This window comes from Peromyscus californicus, unplaced genomic scaffold (assembly GCF_007827085.1).
Source record: "Peromyscus californicus insignis strain IS unplaced genomic scaffold, ASM782708v3 Scaffold_28__1_contigs__length_665956, whole genome shotgun sequence".
Lineage (NCBI taxonomy): Eukaryota > Metazoa > Chordata > Mammalia > Rodentia > Cricetidae > Peromyscus > Peromyscus californicus.
The window spans coordinates 324,100-346,398 of record NW_026294538.1 but is presented as its reverse complement, the minus strand read 5'-3'; the positions used below and the strand labels follow the sequence as shown (position 1 = coordinate 346,398).

Here is a 22,299-nt window from a genome sequence, read left to right as displayed (position 1 = left end):
TCTTTACATGCTGTTTCTCATCATGGCGGCTGGCAGTGTCTCTCTGACTCAGCCTTCCACTTCCTAGCTTTATTCTCCTCCTTGTCCTGCCTACACTTCCTGCCTAGCCAATGGCCAATCAGTGTTTTATTTATTGACTAATCAGCAACACGTTTGCCATACAGAACATCCCACACCAGACCTCACAACATTGCTAGTAAACCATCTATGTTGTTAAAATATGGAAAAGACAAAAGAAATGCAAACTGGAAAGATATTTTAGAACAGAACTGGAACAGAGCCATTGAGACTGACTTGGTGGAGTCTTTGGAGAGAAGCCATGGAGTCTATGATATTTCCCTAGAGTACATGCACACACACACACACACACACACACACACACACACACACACACACACACACGCATATCATTGGATGAAATTTAACTCTTTCCTTGAGGTTGAATTTGAGACTTTCTTGATTTTGAAACTGAAAACTGAGTGCAAATTAAGAATGCTTAAAGTATGAATAAAAATACACCACATGCCCACTTGACTTTTGGCAAAACCTTGAATCTCTCTAGAAAGTCAAGATAGGAAGATATCCAAAGCCTTTTCTTCTTTTTTTAAGGAAAAATTGGACCATAGCCAAATGCCTGCTGAGGAATTCTTAGGAGAATTTGTGGAAACTTTACTTTTTAAGGTAATCATATTCCCCATGCTTTTGTGGCCCCAAGTATTACTGGAGTGGTTTTAGAGTCTCATTTATTTGTCTTATTCATCCTGTAGACTTCGGTGGTCAGATTTCACTTTGGCGTGACAGAAGAAGAATGTTGTGCTTGGCCCCATATAGCCTCCAATTTCTTCACAAATGAGTGCGTCAAGGAGGGGTATTTTGTACAGCTTTAGCTAGATTTCTTATATTTGATGAGTATGTCTCTTTGTGTTAGATCCACCCAGACCATGCTTTTGCTTTCCCACTAAACTTGAACACATGGCAGACACTGGATACACGTGTGTTATGGTTGGAAGGCACAAGGGAGATGAGATTTCAGGTAAACCAGCTGTGTCTTTATCCCAATTTAATTGTAAAACCCTTTCTTTTGGTTGAGCCTGTGTCTCATGTAGGCTAGGCTGGCCTCAAACTGGCGATATAGCTCAAGATGGTCTTGAAACTTCCAGCCTCCCATTTCCAAGTGCTTGGGTTGGTGGACAGCAACACTACACTGATTACTGTTCAAAATTGTGTGAGCACAGTTGTCTCAGCATGAAAAAGCATTGCAGTCAGTGATGGCACAGAGGGAACAAAAGCTCCTGATTTTCCTGTGGCGATTTCCACGTCTACTTCCTTCCTTCCTTCTTTCCTTCCTTCCTTCCTTCCTTCCTTCCTTCCTTCCTTCCTTCCTTCCTTCCTTCCTTCCTTCCTGCTTCAACATAAATGATGGGAATGTGCCATGGCACTTTAAAAAAATTCTGATAAAATACACATAACCTAGCACTTTCCATTCTAACCAATGTTAAATATATTGTTCAGTGACATTCAGGACCCTCCCAGGGCTCTGTAGTGGTCATCACTATGTGCTGCCTGTGTGGTTTTGGCTTCTGACACTGAAGCCCTACTCTGATGAGTTTTGACTGATTTGGTGACAGGCACAAGGAAGGGGTTTGTCTTATAATAGGTTAGTAGCTGGATCATGTCACTTGGATAAGATCTGTTTTGTGCATATTACAGCAAGTATCAGTTTGGCTTCTCTTTAAAGCTGAGTGACAAGTATTATAATATTATATTATGTACACACAGCACATATTGTTTAGCTGGAATGGATATTCAGGGTCCTGACAGGTTTGCTGCCTTGGCCCTTGAGATCTGAGATCTATGAGTCTAAACCAATGTAGGGCTGAGGTGACAGGACCACACTAGATTTACAGGCATGACAGTGATGTTGGTTCTTTGTGATGTAGGTTTCTACTCTGTATGGTGGAGTTGAAATTGCCTTTCATCTTACCATTATCTTTCCCCCCTGTTGAACACTTCCCTATCTCTCCACATTCTAGATGCTTCCTTGTCCTTTCCTCCTGCATTCAGATGAGAAGAACATGGGCTATCAAAGCCAAATGGCCATGTAAATAAACTGTCCATTGAATCTGTACATTTGTCCTGGTAGTAAGGCCATCTTCACAATGTTGATTCTGCCCATCCAGAAGCATAGGGGGGTCTTCCCATCTTCTAGCACCTTCTCTGACTCCCTTTTCAGTGTGCCAAAATGCTCACTGTCCAGTCTTTCTCTTCTTTGGTCAAGTGTATTAAACTTCTTTTGGAGTTTTTATGAATGGATTATTTTTCTTAATTTCTTGCTCTAGGGATACATGGTTGGTGCAAATGAAAGCTTTGGTTTTTTTAGTGATTTGCATTCTGCAATGCGATTAATGTGTTTACTATAGTAGGTTCTGTAGGGCTCTTAAGTAAAGAACCAGGGCACGTGTAGACAGGGATTGTTCTCTCTTCTTTTTATATCTTTCTCCTGTCTAACTGATATAGCCTGAGACTTTGAGCCTTTTATTGAGTAAGAGCATGGAGAATGGGCATCCCTGTCAAATTCCTGATGTGAGAAGAAGTGCATAAAAGTGTAGCTGACAGTGGAAGTGTAAAACCCTCATTGAAGCTTTATGGCTTCAGAATTTCCATTCTAACTGCAGAGTTCACCGAGATGCCCAGAGTTCAGGACTAAGTATATGATTGAGAGGCAACATTAATCTGTTATGTGGTGTTATTACACCAAAGTGATTTTCAGTTAATTGGTCAAAATAAAGTAAAAAGCTGCCCAGCACTGAACAACATACAGGGTTATTCTCACTCACCACAGAGTGCTGACAGGTGCTGAAGTCCAAGCACTATCCATGAGCCTGGCAATGTCACACAGCCTGGTAGGCTGTGTGAGAATGTGTAACCTGGAGTGAAGAGTAACATGAACAAGTGCGGAACAGTGAAAGAACAAAGGCCCGTGTGGTCTGGGGTCTTAGAGGCTGAGACCTGCAGCTTGCTTTTAGTATCTAACATATGTACAGTGTGCTGGGCTTCCCGGCAGCACTGAAGTCTCAGTGATGGAGAGGGTGTTAGCTCTAGTACTAAAGCCTTATGAAACTGGCCCAAGTACTGATAAGATCTGAGTTCCCTTATGGATTCAAGCCATGTACACTGTCTAACATTCAGGGCATTCAGATGGACTCCCATTTTCTCTCTGTGCCTCTGTAAGAGCATCTAGCCTAATGAATGGTGTGTTGCTGGAAGGCACACCTTCTTACAGTGGAAATACATGAATTCCACTGCCTGTATGTAGCACAGTTTCATTAGCCACTCATCAGTTGATGGACATCTAGGCTATTTGCCCTTCTGGACTATTGTGAATAGAGCCACAGTGAATAGGAATGTGCGAGAGGGATATATAATTCTTTGGGTATATGTCCTAGAGTAGAATAGCTGACTCATATGAAAGATCTATTTCTAGCTGTGTGGGGACCTCTACACTGACTTCCATAGTGGCCGCATCAATTGCATTACTACCATCAGTGGGTAAGTGTTCTCCTTTCCCCACATCCTGGAGAGCTTTTACTGTCCATTGTTTATTTGATGCTAGCCACTCTGAATGGAGTTAGGTGGCTCCTCAGGACAGTTTCAAGTTGCATTTCCCAGGTTAATGGTCTTGATGATATTTTTAATGTGTATTTCCCACTTGTATTCCTTCCTTTGAAAGCACTCTGTTCAGATTCCTGGCCCAGTTTTCAAAATTGTGTTGTTTCCCTATTTTGTAGGTTGTTTCTACACTTGACAGCTTCCTTTGTTGTGTCTAGTCTTGTGAGGTTCCACCTGTTGATTATTACTTGTATCTCCTGAGTTGTTGGGTTTCTGTTTAGAGCATCCTTACCTATGCCTGGACTGGGAAGCGCATGCCCACTCTTTCCTCTATCACTTTCAGCTTCTCAGGTCTGCACTGAATCCTGTGATCCATCTGGAACTGATTTCCAAGCAGAGTGAGAAATAAGGATCTAGTTTCATGCTATGAGCAGCTACCCAGGATTCCAAGGGCCATTTGTTGAAGATGCTGTCTTTTTCTACTGTGTATCTTTGTCATGTATCTAAAAGAATAGGTGGTTGTAGTTGTGTGGCCTTGTGTCCAGATTCTCATGTGTATTCCTCTATTCTGTTTTATTACTGAGTCTGCGTTTGTGCCCGTACCATGTTGTTTATATTCCGATGGCTCTACAGTGTAAATTGAGATCAGGCATGGGGACACCACCAGCAGCATCCCTTTTGCACATGATCGCTTTCCTTCTCAGTGCTCTCTCGTGTTTCCATATGATTTTTAAGATTTTCTTCTATTTCCATGAAGAATGTCACTGGAAACTTGATGGAGATTCATGGAATCTGCCCTTGTTTTGTGGGGGAGATAGAACTTTCAGGATTTCGATTTCTGTAATCTGTGAGCATGAGAGGTCTTTCTGTTTTCTTCAGTTTCTTTGTTCAATGTTTTGTAGTCTTTATCATAGAGGCCATTCCCTTCCTTGGTTAGGTTTATTACAATGTATTTTTTTAATCATTTTTTTCTTTGAGGCTGTTGTAAGTGGAATTGTTTACCTGATTTATACTCAAAGTTTTAGATCTAATGTCAAGGTCTTTGATCCATTTGGAGTTAGTTTTTATCTAGGGTGGGAGATGGGGATTCTAGTTTCATTTCTCTATATGTCATGTCCAGTTTTCTCGCCACCATTTGTTGAAAAGGCTGTCATTTCCAGTGTACATTTTAGCACCTTTGAGTCACCCCTCCATTCTGTGGAAATTGACATTTTAGTTGGTATCATGCTCAACATCAACAATGTTTATTCAGCTATCCTGGAGCTTTCATCTGGCTGCCCTGGACAGGGGGCATGACACACTCACTTCTGCCATACCTCATCCCCACAACAGGCAGCGGAGAGCAGACTGGCATGTTACATACAGCGATAGAGCTTATCAACAAGCTCAGAGCAATAAAATATACCTCGAGTACCAGGCATACCTCAGGTCATGAGCCACTGGCTTTTTTCTCTTTATTGTGTCTCATCAACCATGACTTAGAAGATTAAACTTATGGAAACAATTCAGGGAGTAGATCCCTTCTGTTCCTCTATGCACCTGTTCAGCTTGGCTCAATATTGTTTCACAGTGAAGAACCCTGTACCTGACAGTGTGACAGGAATGCACTTCCTCGTGCCTCTCTGGGTAGTTGTCAGTGTGGCTGCTCTAGGCTATGATTCAGGCAGGAAGCTCTAGTTTGGGCTACAGATTTCTCATCTCTGACAGCTCCACTGAATACACACCATCCTTTTCCCGGGTACCAGGAGACTAACAGTTCAAGGACATTTCAAGCTTCTCCATTTGTGACTACCCTACCATTCGAATGGAGTGTCCTAGATGAACTCCTAGTCGGGAGTCATTGGGAGAAATAACAAGGTTAGTGGGAGGGACGCGTAGTTATTTTTGGAGAGGGGTGAAGAACAGGGGCCAGTCAGCCAATCGATGAATAACCACAGCTTCTGCTCTTAATACAAGCCTGACATTTTCACTTTTCAGTAGTAGGCTTGTGTGTGTGTAGCTCTGTGTGTGTGTGTGTGTGTGTGTGTGTGTGTGTGTGTGTGTGTGTGTGTGTAGAGGACAACATTCGCTGTTGTTCCTCGGGTTTTATACACTTTTGCTTTTTGTTGGGTCAGTCTCTCTCTGGCTGAAGCACATCACTCAGGCTAGCCTAGCTGGCTAGCAAGTCCCAGGGGCCTCCGTCTCTGCTTCCCAAGCTCTAGCATAACAAGCAAGAACCATGATGCCTGGCTTTCTTTTGCAAGGGTTCTAGAGCTGGAAGCCAGGGTCTCATGCTCATGAAGCAAGCCCTTCATAGGCTGAGCTGTCTCCCACCCCTTCAGGAGTCTGCAGGGACAGTATCACTGCTTCATGATGTCTAGAGCCCACTAAGCAGGGAAAAAGTGGGTTCACAAATCTTGACAGAACTGTTTCATTTGTTTACTTTTTACTAAAATTTCCCTCTGATATGTGTCTCCGTTACTCAGGTCAACATCTACCAAAAAGAACATTCTGGAATGCCTTTGCAGAGTGTTTGTTTTGAAGAAACATAAAAATTTACTTAAGTTCCACATGAAAACCACACATCTTTTATTCCATCTTTTGCTCTGCATGCACTTTAGGGCATGTGTAAGAATCTGGGTAAATGTAGAAATTATGCAGTTTTGATTTCAGGAGAAGTTGACGTGGTTGCGTATGGTGGCCTTAGAACTCCTTATTTGGTTCTGACTTGAACAGTATTGAAAGCGCTCCAGCCCTGGCTTCTTGTTGTGTCACCACACACTTAGTGAGCTATGGAAAGCACGCTGCCTGAAGAATGGACATAATTGCTTTGTGCCTGTACCCCTGGCCACCCTCATCATCACTGGCTCCTCTCCAAGTCTGTCTGTTACAAGTATTCCTTTCCTATGAGAAATGCATCAAAATTCCAAGAACATATGCTCCTGACTGCTGGGAGAGCTTTAGTGGTGAGAGATTAGCATAATGGCTTTGGTTTGAGAAATTTAATTGGGCATGGTCACATCCATGTTGCATATATGGGTAATAAGCTGTGTCTTGAAGCTCTTTATGTGATTTCCAATTTGCTTTTAAAAGTGAAACTAAAGAATTGAAAAGGTACATGTTCCCTCTTCCCTGATATTCAGGAATAACTGGACGAGAACAAGTCACCTTTGTGTGGAGTAATGGACACGTGCCTACCTGCACCTATAATTTCATTTATACTGGACAAAGTTTCAAATGCAGAAATGCATAATAGCCTTGCATCCCCAAAGCAATCAACTACTACCTTCATTGTTAGCAGGCATATTACCTTCTGAATCGTATTTCTTTTACTAAAGTGTTTTCTGTAAAACAATGTATAGATGCAATGACAGTTAACTATTCATTTTCTAGTAAAATCCTAATGCATTTGCATTTTGTATATGAATATGTGTGTTATGTGAAAGTGTGTGTGCAGCTGTGCATGTATGGGTAAGTTTGTGTGTGAACAGAGGTGTGTGTGTGTGTGTGTGTGTGTGTGTGTGTGTGTGTGTGTGTGTGTGCCTACCTGTGTGTAGATGTCAGACAACTTTGGGTGTTGGGTCTCCGAAGTGATTCACTTTTTTAATAGTAATAATAACAATGACAACAATAACAATGATGATAATTATTATTATAAACTACTTGAGACAGGGTCTCTTGCTGGGACTTTGCCCAAAGTCTAGGTTGGCCAGCCAGGGAATTTCAGGAAGCCAGCTATCTCCATCTTCCCAGACCTGAAGTACCCACCACCTTGCCCAGGCTTTTCACACAGATCCTGGGTTGAAGTCAGGCCTTCATGCTCATGAAAAGAAGGTCAGTAACTGAACCATTTTTCCAGTCTCACAGAATTTTCCTCCAGCTGTCTGGTTTAAGATGGGTCTTGTTCTCTAGCCTGGGCTGACCACTCTTTGGGCTGCCACTTGCCTAGGCCTCCCGAATTTGGGAATTATGGTTCTAAACAGCCACGCCTGGCTTTCTTCAGTTCTAAAGTGGAAAAGATACCTCAGGGCTGGAGAGAGCAGTTATGAGAACTCACTGACTGCTCTTACAGAGAACCTGGATTCCATTCCCAGCAATGGTTACATTGCAGCTTTCAACTGTTTATAACTCCTGTTCCAGGGGATCTAACACCCTCTTCTGGCCTCCTTGAGCACCAGGTATGCACAAAACTCATACACTTAAAAGAAAAAGCAAATGAAATAAATCTTAAGAAAAAAGATGCCTAAATATATAGAATTACTCTTTGGTGCCCTCTGAGACTTCAATAGCTTCTGGTCCTGTAACAGGTTTCAGATCTCAAGAGTGTGGGGTTCACTGAGGTAGGACAAACTTTGTGGCTCCGCTTGGCTTTCCTAACAGCTCACACACAGCCCCTGCCAGGCTCTTACATGGTGGGATGTGAAGTTTTTCCTCCAAAGTCTGATTTCTTCCATCAGGATTCCAGTCAGCCGTCGAAATGAGACACACACTCTTATCACCGCAGACTGTGGAACTAGGTCGGTTCTACACGATAAATAAATAAATACCTGAAAGTATTGCTCATCGACTGTCATGACCTTGTGTGCCTCCACAGTCCAAACACCGCGGTCCTGACATTTGGGCATTTAAATGTAAGCTGTTCCTTGTTAAGACCTTCTCATAACTAAAATGTGAGTCACACGCGAACTGTAATGCATGTTGGCTCTGTAGCACGATGAACTGTTCAGAACACAGGGAAAGCTTCACCCAGACTCATGGCAACAGAATTCCCAGTGGTCACCCCAAAGAGGAAAAGGATTGAAGAACACAATCAAAGCAGCTGGGTGGACCCTGGCACCAACCTTTACAGCTGTGCTAGTTTTCGTTTTAAGAAGCAAAAGTACATAGAGCCCAAAGCCACACATTACAATGTCAACAGGGCTTGGATTTTTGTTCTATTGATGAAGCCATCTGGTTAGTTCATCTATAACCAAATTTGAAAACAAAACTAAAGCAGAATGCTAGAGTTCTGGCTGATAATTAGCACCTGAGGGGAGGGGTATTATAGCAAATGTAGGCTTTCATATGAGTTTAATCTTTGCTCCCAGGGGCTCACAGAGCATAATTAATGAGCCAATCCCATTGAATATAAATCACATAGTATCTGGTTCTAGTCGGAGTCGATATTAACACATTACAACTAAATTTGATTATCTACCCAGAGCTGTGTTTCTAATGAGTCCCCCTGCTGGCTGTGTAATAAACAGTACTCTCTAGTATCCTGGGTAGATGGTCAGGTCCTGTGTCCCAGCAATCCTGGCCTTTCTGCACAGCTGAGCCCAGACATCTTTGGGAAATGTAAAATCCACATGATATTTCAGGTCAGGCAGGAAAGGTGGCATTTTCCTCTTCAGAGCCGAAGGAAGTGACCGATCATACATGAGGACTGAATAGATCCTGGAGTGGATCAACGGGACCTCAATGTGGAAGAGGGGGTGGGGCCTCCATACAGAAGAGGGGGTGGGACCTCCATACAGAAGAGGGGGTGGGGCCTCCATACAGAAGAGGGGGTGGGACCTCCATACAGAAGAGGGGGTGGGACCTTCATACAGAAGAGGGGTGGGACCTCCATACAAAAGAGGGTTGGGATATCCATACAGAAGAGGAGCTGGTAGTTTTCCAGCATCTACATCACTCTAATAAAAATAAAAACTGTGTTCAGAGTAAGACTAGAATATTTTCCTCAGCGATTTTCAGTAGTGCATACCCAGTCTACATGCCTATCACCTAGGTCTCATTTAGCAAAGTGTCCCTGGAGGGACAGTCTGATGGCCTAGTGTGGGCCATGCTCACTGTGCTACCAGCTTGGTTGCACCTGTCGTGGCGCTGGGTCCCACTGAGGATTCCACATGCTCTCTCAAAGGGAACCCCTTCTGCACAGGTCGCAGTGATGTTTGTCTCAAGCTCTGTTATTGTTTCAGCCATCATTACTGGCATGGTGTCAGTAAATTATCACAGTGCATTTAATGCCACCAGGAAGACACTTGGTGGCCAGAGGTATGCAAAGGAGCTAGGAGAGCAGCTGGATTGGGGCAAGTCTAGCTATCACGACATAGAAGACAGCTTCAATCAGTGTACTCCTCATGTTCCAGTAGGAAGCCCCTGCTGCAGAAACCTAAAAACAGGTTTGCTTTAAGGACACGTCCCTAGAAGGAAGAGGCTGTTAGGAAGGGATAAGTAGTAAATATGAACAAGCCAGATTCATCCTCTCCAAATCTTAGAATCTAGAGGTCACTATTTTGAGTGTTACTAACGGTTTTGGGAACTGGAGAGTCTCAGTGACAGGCTAAATGTCTCTACTCTGACAATCTAAAGTACTTCAAAACACACAGTGTTTGGAGCATGGAAATGCTGCCAAAAATGGAAAATTTCACACTTGCCTCTGGGAAGCAGTCGAGACACAGGCAAACTGAAAATACGCCATAAAATATATGTTTAGAGGGTATTTATGAAGCAAAGTGAGTGTGGTATTTAGACTTGAGTTTCTTGCCCCAAGTATGTCATCACAGCCATACAAATATCCCCAATTCTAGAAGTAGCTGCCCACCAGGAAAGCGCCAACCCTAAGCATTTAGAATAAGCATTTCTTAGTCTCTACCAACTTCAGCAGCATATGGATAGATGTAGAAAATTTAGAGCTATAACCTTCTATTATTGAGATATATTTTAGCAAAAACAATTCATTAAAAGTTGTACTCTTAGGGCTAGGGTGATAGCTCAGAGGTTAAGGGAATACACTACTCTTTCAAAAGGGCCTGAGTTCAGTTCCCAGCACCCACACTGAGTAGTGCACAATCACCTGTAACTCCATTCCTAGCTCTGCAGGTACTGTATCTATGTGCATGCACATGAGTGTGCTCTTCTCCCTCTCCCTCTCTCTCTCTCTCTCTCTCTCTCTCTCTCTCTCTCTCTCACACACACACACACACACACATTCACAATTATAAAATACTTAAAAATTGTACTTTTATATAATCTTGATGTAATTCCTCAATATCCATAGAGGTAGTACATATGCATGTGAACTCTAATTTTTATTTTTGATGCAATGCTTTCCATAATTTATACAACCCAGCTATCTAATAGTACACATGGGATTTAATTAAAGTGTTAGTTCCACAGAGACAAAGTGGCAGGGATGTTCTGTCTTATGCCTGCCGCTCAGCCAACAGCCTTTTCTGCCCTGACATAGTGTGGCTCGCTATTTCATAGTGTGTGTACTTTCTATCTCTCCAACTATTTAGCTGTCAGTAATTTCTGAAATGGTTAAAAGGATCTCAACATTTAGGAAGAAAGCAGATCTTTCTGATTTTGAAAAGCAATCAATTATACCTGTATCTACACTACAGCTCTATTGTATTGTATTGTATTGTATTGTATTGTATTGTATTGTAATATACACCTCAAACTTCCTACTGAGTGATTGAACTTGAAGACACACCTATCTGAATATCTATCTTTCCACAAGCCACAGATGAAATATCCTAAATTTGGGATAATTGGATAAAATCCTCTCTCCTCTCCTCTCCTCTCTTTTTTTCTATTCTATTCTCTCCTCCCTCCTTCCCTTCTTTCTTCCCTCCCCCTCCCTTCTTCTCTCTTCCTTCCTTTCTTTTCTCTCTCTATTTCACTTTCTTAACCAATTGGCTCTTCATGCATCTCTTTAGGTATTAACTTCCTCAAACATAATTTTCATGTTATTTTTGAATAAAGACTGTAGCACAAATCCTAAATGGCCTTTTAATAAAAATCCCCAGAGCCAGATGTCAGGGTAAATGCTGAAAGATCAGAGAGACAAAGGAACAAGCCACAGCTACTTCTCACCTCACCAACTCCACAAATCCTCTGACTGAATGTCTCTGAATTGGCAGTCTAAAGGGCTACAGCTGAAAAGACTTCTAGTTCGTGTCTCTTAATGCCTTATATACCTTTCTCCACTCAGCCATTTCACTTCCTTCTTAGTGCTGGGATTAAAGGTGTGTGCCACCACTGCCTGGCCTCTACCTTTGATCTAATGACTTGTTCTGTCCTCTCATCTTCAGGCAGATTTTATTAGGGTACACAATATATCACCACAAAGGACAAGTTTTGAGTGATAGATTTCTGCTTTAAAACTAAGGGCAGAGACCAGTGGCCTTGGGCACATCATCAAACCAGCTCAGCATTCCAGACTCTACACTCAACTGCGGAAAATTCAATGGATCCTGGCCCTGTGACCTCTCATTGTTTTCCTTAGATAAAAGCACTTGACATTTCAATGCCTTGACTCACGCTCTCTGTAAAATAAAAGGAAGTGAGCACGATGCTCTTCCAGGTTTCTTAAATGTTAATACATTTTATAAATGAATAGCTCTCTGAACTTTCAGTGTGCCACTGTTGCTAGAGTTTTCCTGCCTGGCCCACAGTCAGGACAAATCTCTCTCACCCGCCAGTCCCAAGCCGCTCAAACCCGATCAAGTAAACACAGACACTTATATTGGTTACAAACTGTATGGCCGTGGCAGGCTTCTTGCTAACTGTTCTTACAGCTTAAATTAATCCATTTCTATTAATCTATACCTTGCCACGTGGCTTGTGGCTTACCGGTACTTTACATCTTCCTTATCCTGATGGCGGCTGGCCGTGTCTCTCCGACTCAGCCTTCCACTTCCCAGCTCTATTCTCCTCCTTGTCCCGCCTATACTTCCTGTCTGGCCACTGCCAATCAGTGATTTATTCATTGACCAATCAGCAACACATTTGACATACAGACCATCCCACATCACTTCCCCTTTTCTTTTCTTAAAAAGGAAGGTTTTAACCTTTACACATCTCCAAAGTCAGCTTGGTATATTTGGGAATTTGGGCGTAGCTTCTCTTACTACTTCCTGCTGGAGGGGGGCGCTGTATCTTCTGGGGAAACAAAGAAAATTTTAGAATCATGGAGTAGTCCGTGAGGCTGTATCATCTGAGCCAGTTGTCTTGAAACGGTTCTGGATGTTGGATCATCTGGACCATGGTGTCATCGGAGACCTTTCAGGGGGTCTTGGCTGGTCAAACCTGATGTATCTTACTCTGGAACAAATCCATAGCCTCTTGCTTTCTGTGGAAACAAAAGAGACTCTTTTCCAAAGCAACATATCCTTACATCCAAATTTTGAAGTCAAAGTATCTTTAAAATATACATACTGGTTTAACTCAGTTTCCTTTACAATCAAATATCTCTCTGTAGTTAAGAATCCCAAAGACAACACAATCCAGACTCTCTGTGTAATAGTCATCTCTACGTGGCTTATTTTTTATATTAATTTTACTGTCTCTTTAAAGACTTTATTTTTTAAAACCATGTATTTGTTTCTATACTGTATATATCACCTTTTTTTTTGTCTCTTTCAAGCCTACGTATATTTTACACACATTTTAAACTATTACATCTGAATCTGTCTTATTGTGAGTCTATTGCTTTAAGCTGCATCAGCTGTGGCTGCTGGCTCCGCCCACCTCAGTTTCCCAACATGGCGGCGGTACTGTAGTTTTCCGCCAGCTCTATCGTGGGTCTATGCTTTTATCCAAGCAGCGTGTAGCCCAGAAACCTCCTTTTTTGTTTTGTACTAGCAAAGGCTAAATCCACAATGTAGCTTAATGTGCCACTTGCAGAGGCCTCATTCCCGCCATACTGCAGGTCGAGCGCGCACGCCAGCAACCCGCCAGTAGCTCAAACCCGCAGCTGCCGCTCATTTGAGAGAGACAATTAGGAAGCTGTTTTTAGCTCCGTTTTAGAATCTTTTTTCTCAGGTTTTAGGTGGAAACTCTTGCCACCACGTTGGACGCCATTTGTAGCTGGAGTTTTCCTGCCTGGCCCACAGTCTGGACAAATCTCTCTCACCCGCCAGTCCCAAGCCGCTCAAACCCGATCAAGTAAACACAGACACTTATATTGGTTTCAAACTGTATGGCCGTGGCAGGCTTCTTGCTAACTGTTCTTACAGCTTAAATTAATCCATTTCTATTAATCTATACCTTGCCACGTGGCTTGTGGCTTACCGGTACTTTACATCTTCCTTATCCTGATGGCGGCTGGCCGTGTCTCTCCGACTCAGCCTTCCACTTCCCAGCTCTATTCTCCTCCTTGTCCCGCCTATACTTCCTGTCTGGCCACTGCCAATCAGTGATTTATTCATTGACCAATCAGCAACACATTTGACATACAGACCATCCCACATCATGCCACACATTCTATAAGCTTAAAAGGACACAAAAGATTTTCTCCACTCATTGAGAATCATTTTGCAAAGGCTCATGCAGGCAAAGACTTTGAAACAGGCTTCATGATGCCTTAAGTGCATGAACTGGCTAACAGGCTTGTGTATTTTAATAGTTATAACAAACTAGCACACATGCCACACATTGTTTTAGGCTGTGTGTGTGTGTGTGTGTGTGTGTGTGTGTGTCCCCGCATGCATGTGCACATACACAAGCATGCACAGCCTTCTTTACGGGAGTCAGGTGTGAGGGTGTGAAGGCCCTGGGCTTAGTAACAATCCAGAACTACGGTGCATGTCAGCTGCAAGTTGTACAGAACAGTGTGTTACTATGAAAACCTGTGTGTATCCAACAAATACAGTGAGTGATATTAAAAAAATATAGCCAAACTATAAACACATTTTCACACATTCACAAATTATTCTCTTCTGCAATCTGGACTGCTTTGCCTGTGGTATGCTCACTCACTCCAACATTTATCATCCAGCATTTTGGTGTCTATGAAGTGCTGGGCCTGTGTTAGCCATGAACATCACAGGAGAAAATAGGACAAGACACTGTTCATTAAGGGAAAAGGTGAAAGGTGCTTATAGATGAATATGCAAATTGAGACATTGAAATCCTTCCTCCCCAATTAGAAACCTACTGTTGACAACTTGGGGAAAAGAAATTTGTCTCCTGACACTGGGGATTTCTCTGAGCTGCCTTTTCACATTGGTGCAGTCATTTCTCTCAGCGAGTACAGAAAGGACTGGGCTTGGCTCACTGTCTTGACTCCTATGTTAACTGTTTTAATCTCCTGCCTGGATGAAGATGTAGAAAGGCTTGTTTTGAACTATCATATAAAACACAGAAATCTATCACTGGAAGTTTAGCAAATATATCCAAAAGCATAATTAACATAAAGACCTCTTTCTTTCTAAATCTGATTTTTTTTAGATGGAACAATAATAAATAATGATTTATCTGGAATGCAAAAATAGTTCATCAGATTCCTGAACGGAGAGAGTACAAGTTGAAAAATACTTTCTGTATTTTCCCTTAAAAAACAAATGAAGGGCCACTGTGGATCTGAGATCTGTCACTGGCAGCTAATTGTGCTCTAGTTGTTCTGGGGGTTTGAAGAGATACCTCAGGGGGTAGAGAACCTGATGTGCTAGGGTAAGGACCCAAGTCCTAATCCCTAGAAGTAAAGTGGGCACTGTAGTACATCTGTAATCCCAGATTCCCCAGAACTAGACAGAAAGTGGAGACAGGGGAATCTCCAGGTGAGTTAGCAAGCCTGGAGTATTCAGTGGTGAACAAGATGGAAAGTTAGGACCAACGCCTGAAGCTTTCAGCCACAGGAGACGTTTCTCTCTCTCTCTCTCTCTCTCTCTCTCTCTCTCTCTCTCTCTCTCTCTCTCTCTCTCTCTCTGTGTGTGTGTGTGTGTGTGTGTGTGTGTGTGTGTGTGTATTTCTAAGTTTTCCTATGTAAACTTGATTTTGGGATGAGGGATAGAGGCCAAGAGACATGAAGTGTTCAGGTTCAGTTGGGCGAGGGGCAGAGCCCAATTTGTTTGTAGACCCATGGCATTTATAAGCCTTCAGATGCCTGGTTGCCTCTTACAGCTGCCATGGAGGCAACTGTAATGTTCAGAAGGAGGGTGGAGAGAGCCCTCACTGGTGGACAGGGAAGCTGCGGGTTCCTGCTGGCCTCTCTTGCCTTTGCCTGGGAGAGGCTGAACTGTTTGCTGGTGAGCAAATCTCTTCCACTAAAGGTAGAGCGAGACTCACAGCAATTATTAGATATTAAATTCTGTATATTGTTTTCTTTTTATCAATTTTTCATCCACTTAGTTGTCTAATTTGTCTGAGTTTTCCCCAACATTTTGGGTCAGAGAGTGACATTGTGCCCACCTAATGCTCTCTTCCCCTTTCCTGTGTCTCTTGAGGAGAAACCATTTTCTCTGCTGGCCCCCTTCTCTCCTCAGTTCTCATTTTAACCCCTGGATCTGATAGGGTCTTCACAGGATAGCTATGAATAATGGCTTCTTACAGAACACCGATTCTGTGAGAAATACTTCCTTGCTGACTGGCTGGGTGAGTTTTCTCCCTGATTTAATTTGTGATCTTCTACACTGGCAGCTCTCTTCCCTCTTCTCAGAGGCTCTAATTCTCACACCCAACTCAGACAAGAAACATAGGGACTGGAAGTTATTGTTCAGACTTTGTAGATCTTTACTTTAGAAAATGTCTCTTAGGTAGGAAAATTAGCTCTAAGATCTTTCAAAGAAGCACTTCATACTTGTGATTTCTGGAACGTGGCTTTTGAAGGGGGGCTTGGTGCATTTTTGTTACTGCAAATGGGAGTCAAGATGGAAAGTGTGTAGTTTTTGTGTTCCCAAATTAGAGGGTTGATGTTACATGGAGAAATTTCAAGAGCTTCCTGAAACAATGTGTGACTGTCATTACTTCCCACAGGCGTTAGTTAACACTGTGCAAACATTTCTGGCAAAACTGTTTATATCACCTCCACTGTCACCTGACATCATGGGTTGCAAGATAGATGGTCCCTAGTTCGGGAAGATCTTTAAAGGAGTTGCAGTGACAACTCTCGGGGACATTTTCCAGTATGAACTCCATTGTGACCATTTAAAATCATTTACCATCAACAAGTCAGATGCTGTTTGATTGGCCTTATTTGTTCCTATGAATATTTTATATTCTTCCTTCAAGGAGTCCTGATTTTTGGCTTGTTTTTGATTCATTTTGGGAAGGATAGTTGCATGGACTCCGGGTCTGCATTTTGGGTAGAGCCCTCATGTATGGTTTTGTTTCCTTTTTCTTTGTAGGTAGAAATAACACTTCAAGATATCAACAACAACCCACCGGTGTTTCCAACAGACACTCTGGACCTCACTGTGGAAGAGAACATTGGAGATGGGTCTAAGATTATGCAGCTGACTGCTGTGGATGCTGATGAGGTAGCTCATGTCTTTAGAATCTGTAATAGCAGTGACTTACAGAATCTGAAGTACATGCTGGGAGCTCTAAGGTTATGGATATTGTGTTCTTTCCCAGACAGCATCTATTAGTTTGCTCTAACTGTGATATAAGAATGCAATATGCTCAGTCTGTAAAGTGTATGTTTCACAAACATGAAGACCCAAGTTCAAGCCTCTTCACCTTCATAAAACTGCTGGGTGCAGTGGTACTGGCTTGTAAACCCAGCACTGGAGAAGCAAAGGCAGGAGGGTCTCTAGGGCAGGCTGTCTGGCCCATCTAGACTATTTGGTGGGCCTCAGGTCTCAATGAGAGACTCTGTGGTGGGACTGCAGAGATGGCTCAGCAGTCAAAAGCACTGGCTGCTCTTGTAGAGGACATGGATTCAGTTCCCAAGCCCCACCTTGGGTGGTTTACAGCTGCCTGTAACTCCAGCTCCAGGGAATCTAACATACTCTTTGACCTGAATGGACACTGCACCCATGTGCATGTACACACACACACACACACACACACACACACACACACACACACACACTAGAGAAAGAGAGAGAGAGAGAGAGAACAGGCAGATAGAGAGATGAAGAGACAGAATTAAAAATTTAAAGTTGGGTAACCCCCGAGAAACACCCAAGTTGACCCCTGATCTTCATATGCACTCACACACACCTGCACCCATGTAAGCCCATACCTACCCTCCCAACACAAATAGGAGAAAAGAATGAGAATAGACAAGGTCAGTTAGGAGGATCTTTCTGATCAACAATTGACAACTCAGTTGTTTTTCCTTTGTGTTTTAGATTTCTTGGCCAAGTCATTTTTAAAATAAATAAAGACATTGAAATTGGATTTTTATTCTTACCTTTTCTTCATTTCTATTTGCTTTCAAAGCACCAAGGATCTATTTTTATTTCATTTGTAATTGAAAAAAATAATTTAAAACTAACAATATTTAAGGTGACCTTAAAATCTTTATACTTTTAAATAATTATATATCTTACATATAGTTATGCCTATATAAATTAAAAAATGTGTATTATCTAAGGCTGTCATGCAGAAAAACTAATGAGTTTTTCAATTTATTCTAATAAACAAATTTCGTACCTATTGGCAAATGTTAAATTTAGACACAATATAGATTATCATCCTCTATATTTTATTTTAAGTGTAGACACACAATATCCATGCTACCAATAGCCTGGGAGGTTACAGAGTTAATTTACAGTTCCCCACATAAAAGCTCCTTGCTTGGTTTCTCCTTTCTTGTGAGTGAAAGGTTTAATTATTGCTCTGATATCGAGTGGAAAGCCTTCCCAAACACCAGAACATCCTCCCATCATTTCTTAGCAAAGCCCCACCCAGAACTGTCTTTCCTCCTCAACCCCAGGAATATCTGGACATTTGATTCTTTTAAACTATGATTAAATGGTTTATAGATTTTTTTCTTTAACATTGAATAAGTAGGTAGAACAAGAATGCATTTGGTGGTGGACACTTTTAATCTGGAGGCAGAGACAGGTGAATCTCTGTGAGTTGGAGGTCAGCCTGGTCTACCTGGAGAATGCCAGCATCCAGGATTATGCAGTGAGATCATGTTTCAAAAATATATAAATAAAAAGGTAAATAAATGAACAAATAAATAAATAAATAATAGAGTCAGAAATATCATAGCCTAGTCATGATTAACTTCATAAAATTTAGTAAAAGGAAAGAGAATAAAACATAAATTTTTAGATAACAGTAGTTTTCTTTTAGAAAACATTTGATGATTTTTGTTAGTGTCTACTATTTTATTTTGTATAGAGAAATATTGATATTGATTCCCAGGTCAGTAATCACTGACAGTTGTAAGACTGAACACCTGTACTGATTGATACTATGTAACATCTGACATAGTTTAGCAAATAGTTCACTTTCTTAAAGCTTGTCACTGATACAATATATTTAGCTGTATCCATTTATGAAATTTCATGAACTCCAATTTGAATATAACATCAACATGAATATCATGCGGTTGATGTAAAATAATCAGCACTGAATGGCTGTAATGGCAATTGAGGAGGAGAGAAATGTAACTCATTTGTTTGAAATGTTTTGTTCTAATCACTTCAGAAAAATGAAGCAATAGCTATGCTAATTTTAATAAATATTTTAGTGGTATGGATGTTGACTCTGTGGGATATTATGATTGATATGAGATTGCTCAACCCAAATTATGGTGGATTGCAAATAAATTGTGTATGGAAATTTGATTGTTTTCATCAGTATATGACTCTCCTAAGAACCGTCCCTTGGGGACTATCAGATCCATCATTAACTATTATCTTGAGATGATTATCCTTACACTTCCCTTTCTAGAGCACATGTTATTGACATGAGTGTCATGTTGTATGCATGGTATGCTTCTCTTGGGGCTTTGCTATGCCTGAGAGTGAAGAGTGTATGCAGCTCATGCCCAGCTGCCTTCAAACTCATCTTTAAGATGTAGTCATAGTGACATTTGAGGAGGAGTAGGAGATTCCTTATGTCTCTAGTTATTTACACCCAAATTGGTTTTCATACACTTTGTTTTATTTTTGTTGAGAGGTGGTTTTTAGATTTAACACTCAAGTTAGTATGCAGGTATGGTCATGTAGACACCTCACTTTACAAAGACATGGGATGTGAAGATGTGGAGTGGAGCAGCTTGTTCAGGGTCAGGCAGGGTGGAGGTACAGGAGGGTAAAGCAGGAATAAACAGCTTGGGGAGGCACTTGTCAGCTGGTCAAGGCAGTAGAGGGAAAACCTTGGGGAGAAGACTGGGGTGCCACAGACTCTAAGGGCTGTGTGGGAGGTTGTAGAAAAGCATGGTGTCAGGGAGATTGAATCAGCAAACCCACAAGAAATCTGAAGTCTGCATTAGGACTGTTCTTTTCTGGTTTTGTTTTTCAAGACAGGGTTTCTCTGTGTACCAGTCCTGGCTGTCCTGGAACTCACTCTGTAGAACAGGCTGGCCTCGAACTCACTGTTCTTTGTTTGAAAAAGATGGAGCCCATTGGGATTCTTTCCTCCTTCAATACATCCTGTTCTTAATAAGGGGAAATTCCCACAGCACCAGGATATTTCAGCCCTTGTGGGGAGCCAGCATTTCTTGGACTGTATAGAGCAGGATAACCCCTCAGTCTATGGGCTTTGCTTTCTCAGCACCTCACCTCTTGGTTGGAATGGAAACAGCTCATGGGAATGTTTCCTGTCCACTGAAGCCCTAGCTGCACTTTGCTTTGTCAGAACAGTGTTGAAACGCAAGATGCCTCTTCTACTCTGTAGTGACACAGGAAGTTGCTGTGTTATCTACTGAGGAGAAATGGACATTTTCAAGGCACTGAGCATGTAGATGTTGCTGGAAATTTCAATCATCTTATTGGTTTTTAATCTATACACTTCTCTTTAATTAATATATTTGTTATATATTATGAAATACTCATGTATAATATATATAGTTAGATATATATTATATTTTATATATATAATATAATATATATAATATATTACATATAGTAAGACAATATATATGATATGGAGATATTCATGTTTTAGAGAAACCACAGGTCACTGAGTAAAGTGATCCGTGTCAGAAGGCCACATTCTCCAGTTACCAAGTCTGCATGCTAAGAACAGCTCAGTTCATTCAAAAGTTCAGTTTTTGAAAACAACACTTCAGGTTGGAAAAGTCAACTGCACGATGTTGTCATTTTCCATGAAATCCTCCCGTGGGGCTCTGCCTCTGGCTGCACAGGGGTAGTGCTTTAATGGTGTGTCCCCACTTGACAGGACTGAGATGTTAAACAAACAGACTTTACAAAACTCCCACTTTAACCACTAGACATTTCAGCTGTTCATGAGTAAATAGCACCAGCTGATTCTGAAGGGGAACAGATTGCTGTATGGACATGGTCTTCACTTCCTTTCAGGAGAATGATTACCATTTGAAGAACATTGTTTATTATCCTGAGTCATTTTGTAGATGGGGCTTTTCTAAGTATGAAATCATTTGAATAATGGTTTCAAAATGTTCCTGTTCCTTCAAATTCTCTTAGCTTACTAGTCTATCATTTGGATGGTTCAGAATGGAATGTAGCTGTTAACCATGGCCACAGCTCCACTAGAGTGGTGAAATTCTTCATGGCATGGAACAGTCCAGAATGTGGGTAGATCCGCAGCAGAAAATGCTTTTTGAATGTTTTTGTTCATCCATAAAACTACAGTGAATATGTTAGATACGGGTGAATCCACAAAGAGAACGTGTCAAACTCAGTCCTTCTCTTATTAAGTTATGGGAGATTTGGAGGCACTTTCTTTATTAAATTTAAGACTGGCTTTGGAAACACATTGTAAAAAAGCCTATAAAGGACACTGGACGTAAGTTTTGAATGAGAGTGTTTTTGCCTCATGCTGTCAAAGATGATCTTTTTATATGCATGGAAAACAGAAACACACACAGTAAAACATCAAAAACCTCTGACATAAAAGCTGCCCAGGAGCTTAGGATCTGTAATCCAGTCAGTCTGCTTTTGATCTCCACCTGACACCATTTGCTTCCTAGTATTGCTTGAGAGAGTTCTTTGAATATTTTAATGAATCAATTTCTGGATAGTAACAAATAAGAAAAAGCAAATTCCTTACAGGATCTGTGTTTAAACCAAAACAGGTTTATAAAACCAAGAACTCCAGCCATACTTACTACCTTGGGGTTCTAGTCAGTGGTTATAACAGGGCATCAGACTTACTTTCTGTAGGAGAACAGGGACTCTTCTCTCCAGTTGTAGACGGCCACATCATCAAATACTTCCCTTAGAAAATGAAGGATATGGTCAACTAGCATTTTCCTACATCCTCTATCAAGGATCACTCTAACTGTGAAAACAGGTATTATCCAATTTAATCTTTGAAACAGCACTGTTTGGCAGGTAGTCACGTGATTCCAATTATGCCTACAAGGATGGCTAGGCAGAGAGAGGACAGTGTGTGGCCCAGTGCAACACAGAAGTGCTAGAGCAGGGTTCAGCCTATGACAAGGAGCTCCGAGGATGACACCCCAACCTGCACAGTGTACACTTGGCACTTCGGTCACAAGGCACACAGCTTAGAATTTACAACTTCAATTGCTTTTTAGTTTCCAAGGATAGCAGTGTATTTATGAGACACTCACTGCTGTGAAGCCACTGCCTCCACTAACAAATTGGCACGGTCTTTAACTTTGCACAGTCTCCTTACACTCAAGCTTTGCTAGGATACCCTCCTCTCAGGCCTCTGCATCGACCTTAGGCAGCCAGCCACCTGACCCTTCTCTCCGGCCCCTCTTCACCTTTTATCCCTCATGGCTCATGACACCCTGTCTGCTCTTGAGCAGCCGATGCTTAGTCTTGGCCCTGCTCTTTCTCATGTACTCTGATTTAAATTCTCTCA

The 22,299-nt window shown here is 41.7% G+C and overlaps 1 protein-coding gene across 1 annotated transcript in view; it reads left to right on the top strand.

Annotated features, from left to right (window-relative positions):
* The window catches only part of LOC128120201 (protocadherin Fat 4-like), an 85,864-nt gene that overhangs the window by 51,405 nt on the left and 12,160 nt on the right, over positions 1–22,299 (top strand). Inside the window, 1 exon segment of the mRNA XM_052753894.1 lies at positions 16,704–16,835. Coding sequence (XP_052609854.1) covers positions 16,704–16,835 — 132 coding nt within the window.